The sequence below is a fragment of the Coptis chinensis genome, chromosome 3, assembly GCF_015680905.1.
Source record: "Coptis chinensis isolate HL-2020 chromosome 3, ASM1568090v1, whole genome shotgun sequence".
NCBI classification, from domain to species: domain Eukaryota; kingdom Viridiplantae; phylum Streptophyta; class Magnoliopsida; order Ranunculales; family Ranunculaceae; genus Coptis; species Coptis chinensis.
In genome coordinates, this window is record NC_141458.1 from 100,924,691 (window position 1) to 100,928,309 (window position 3,619).

The following is a 3,619-nucleotide window of genomic DNA, read 5'->3' on the forward strand; positions in this document are numbered from 1 at the left end:
ATTCGCGGAATCAGTTAGGGAGTTTCTTTGTTGGTTCAAGGTAGAGACATTGAAAGTTGAAAATCTGGATGAATGGACAGCGGTGATAGCCTTTGAGAGAGGCTTACGCCCGGGGACAGGGTTGGACCAATCCGTGGCCAAAAATGAGATCGCGACACTACATGAACTGTATCCATGAGTGGAGAAGTATATAAGATATGGAGATTCTATGCAGAAGGATTCCAAGAGGACGGGGAAGGCCGTGTTGTCTTTGGAGAAGGATCGAGAACGCCAGAAAGTGGGGACGTTGGAAAAAGACAATGGGAGATACCGCAGGTACGGAGTGCAAGTAGAGGGAAGCCGAGAAGGAATCCGAAGAGAGTACAGGGAGAGGAAGACATACCGTAAGATGGAACAGACTCCACTGAATAAACCGCTCAATGAGATCTTACCCTTAATAAAGAATCTGTCGGGGTATGAGGGACCGCGAACCACGCCAATGGAGATACCGGAGAAGCCCTTCTGTGCATATCATCAGATAAGGAATCATGAAAGGAATGACTGTTATGCTCTAAAATGGTTGGTTCAGAGAATGGTGGAAAAAGGGAGGATGGGAGAATTTGTGAGAGATGGTCGAAATGAGGAGCGCATGCCGCCGCATGGAAGGATACTGGGAACCATCAACGTGATTTACAGCGGGGAGGTTATGAGTCATAACGCTTATAGAGACAAGATACGGCAGACCGCGAGCATCCAGCAGATTAATGAGAGAACGGATAGGCCTCGGCAGCGAGTGGTGGCAGCAGCAGAAAAAGATAGAATCGTGTTTAGCAATGTGGACTTACGAGCAATGGACTCAGCACATGAAGACGCATTGGTCATTACAGTGGCAATGGGGAATTACATGGTGAAAAGGGTGTTGATTGATTGTGGGAGTGCGGTAGATCTGTTGTTCAGAGGTGCCTTGGAGGAAATGGGAGTTGATCCTAAGCAGTTGCGTCCTTCGCGAACTAATTTGTATGGATTTAACAGAAGTATGACAGAGCCCATGTGGGAACTCTTACTGCCCGTGACAACTGGGCCGGTGACAGTTTTTGCCCATTTCATAGTGGTGGATTCGGCTTCGCAATACAATGCAATCTTGGGAAGGCGGTGGATTCATGAGATGAAGGCGGTCCCATCAACGTATTATCAGGTAATATGATTCCCCACCCCACTGGCATGTATGAGGTCGACGGTTTGATCAGGTTACGACAAACAATAGTCATCGGGGAACCGTGAAGCGGTTGATCGGCAGATTAGAAGGAGAGGCTTCCAATCCTAGGAAAAGGCTGACATAGCAATTACAGTGCACCTTGGACGAGGGTGAGAGTGAGACAGTGGCAGATCCAAAGACGCTCGATGAGATAGAGGTGGTGAATATTGGGATAGGAGAAGAGGAGAAGTTTACATCGATAGGATCCAGTTTGCCCGAGGAGTGGAGGGGTAAGTTGATACAGTTCTTGTCAGACAATAGAGATGTCTTCACTTGGATAATAGAGGATGTTACTGGGTTGGACCCCGAGTTCGCATGTCATCACTTGCATATGAAAGAGAACGCCAAACCCGCAAGGCAAAAGATGCGCAGTATTAGACCAAAATATGCTGAAGGGATCTGGGAAGAGGTCGCAAGATTGAAAGGGGCGGGAATAATCCGAGAGGTAGAGTTCACAGACTGGTTATCTAATATAGTTACGGTGCCAAAAAAGAATGGGAAAGTGCGTATGTGCGTAGACTTTACTAATGTAAATCAAGAGTGTCGAAAGGACAACTATCCCATGCCGTGAGTAGATGAGTTGGTGGACAGGACGGCCGGGTTCAAGATTTTTTCCTTCATGGACGCATCGATGGGGTATAATCAGGTCGGGATGTATGGGCCCGATCAGGAGAAGACCTTGTTTGTGGTGGAGGGTGGAACTTACTGCTATACGAGGATGCCATTTGGTTTGAAAAATGCATGGGCAACCTTCCAGGGGTTGGGGGAGAAAATATTCGAAAGCAAGATTCGGAAGGGAATTGAGATTTATATAGATGATATGGTGGAGAAAATTATGTCAGAAGAGGAACATATCGAGGGGTTGCGAGAAACTTTCGGGATACTGCGTGAATACAACTTGAAACTGAACCCTAAGAAGTGTACTTTCGGGGTGACTACAGGAAAGTTTTTGGGGTACATCGTTACTTATAGGGTAATCGAGGCTAATCCTGAGCAGATAAGGTCCCTGGTAGAGATGCCATCTCTGCGGAGCGTGAAGGAAGTACAACGGTTAGCAGGAAGAGTCGCGGCTCTGAATAGATTCATTTCCAAGTCGTCTGATAAGTGCACACCGCTGTACCGACTGTTGAGGAGCACACCAGATTTTGTATGGACCGCGGAGTGTGAGGAGGCATTCCAAGAATTGAAAAAATATTTGGGCAAAGCGCCTCTGCTGTCGCGGCCCGAGACCGGGGAGAAGTCGTATTTGTACTTGGGGGTCACGGAGTATGCAGTCAGCTCGGTTCTAGTTCGGGTGGTCGACAAGGTGGAGAAGCCGGTATATTTTCAGAGCAAGACTTTGTTAGATACAGAGACGCGATATAGTAGGATTGAGAGGTATGCCTTGGCATTAGTTTTTTCAACCCTGAAGCTGAAACCCTACTTTGAAGCACATGTGGTGGTGGTGGTAACGAATTTGCCTCTGAGATAAGCATTGAGAACAGAAAAATTGGGTAGAATGTTGAAGTGGGCAGTGATGCTGAGTTCCTATGAGATACAGTATCAGATAAGAACCGTGGAGAAGGCGCATGCGGTGGTTGAGTTTCTGGCAGAGTTTCCCGCAGAGGATCCCACGTGGGGAGAGGAAATGATTATGGAACCGGAACGGGAGAGTGAGCCAGACCTTCTAGACCCGTGGGATAAGAGGAATGGGTGGAGGGTATTCGCGGATGGATCGGCTACCGACGCATGCAGTAGCATAGGAGTCGTGTTGGTTACACTTGATAATAGCAGAATAGAGCAAACCATGAAACTCGGGTTCGCGGCGTCCAGCAATAAGGCAGAGTACGAAGTGGTAATCGCAGGATTGAGAATGGCCGAGGATTTGGGAGTGAAGGATCTGACAGTCTATTCTGACTCAAACTTAGTGGTGTGTCAAGTTAATGGGGGGTTTGCCGCTCGATGCCCCAGGATGGCAAGATATTTGGATGCGGTGCGTAAACAAGCTGAGAAATTCACAAAACTCTGTTTCCTTCATTTGGGTCGGGGAGAGAATAGACACGCCGATGCCCTAGCATATGTAACAGCTGCAATTCCCAAATCGGAGGAGAGAACAATACACGTGGGAAGGTTGGAGAAACTGAGCACCGAGGATGAGATGGAGATTTGTCAGGTAGCGGAAGAGAATGAGGGTTGGATGGAGCATATTAAGGACTTTTTAGTAGGAAAGGAAGTCACGGATAAAAGGGAAAGAAGGAGATGGGAGCAGACTTCTCGAAGATACGTTCTACTGGAAGGAGAGTTATATCGGAAAAACTTCAGTGGACCACTGCTAAAATGTTTAGGTCCGCGACTATCCCAGGAGGTGTTGGCAGAACTACACGAGGGGGATTGCAGGAGCCATTC

General features: G+C 47.7%; 1 protein-coding gene across 1 annotated transcript; it reads left to right on the forward strand.

The window, feature by feature from the left end:
• The first annotated feature begins 208 nt into the window (after positions 1-208).
• On the forward strand, positions 209-1,183 carry LOC147512177 (uncharacterized). Its single transcript, XM_086598672.1, has one exon. The coding sequence runs from the start codon at positions 209-211 to the stop codon at positions 1,181-1,183; it is 975 nt and encodes a 324-aa protein (XP_086454798.1).
• Positions 1,184-3,619: the final 2,436 nt, after the last annotated feature.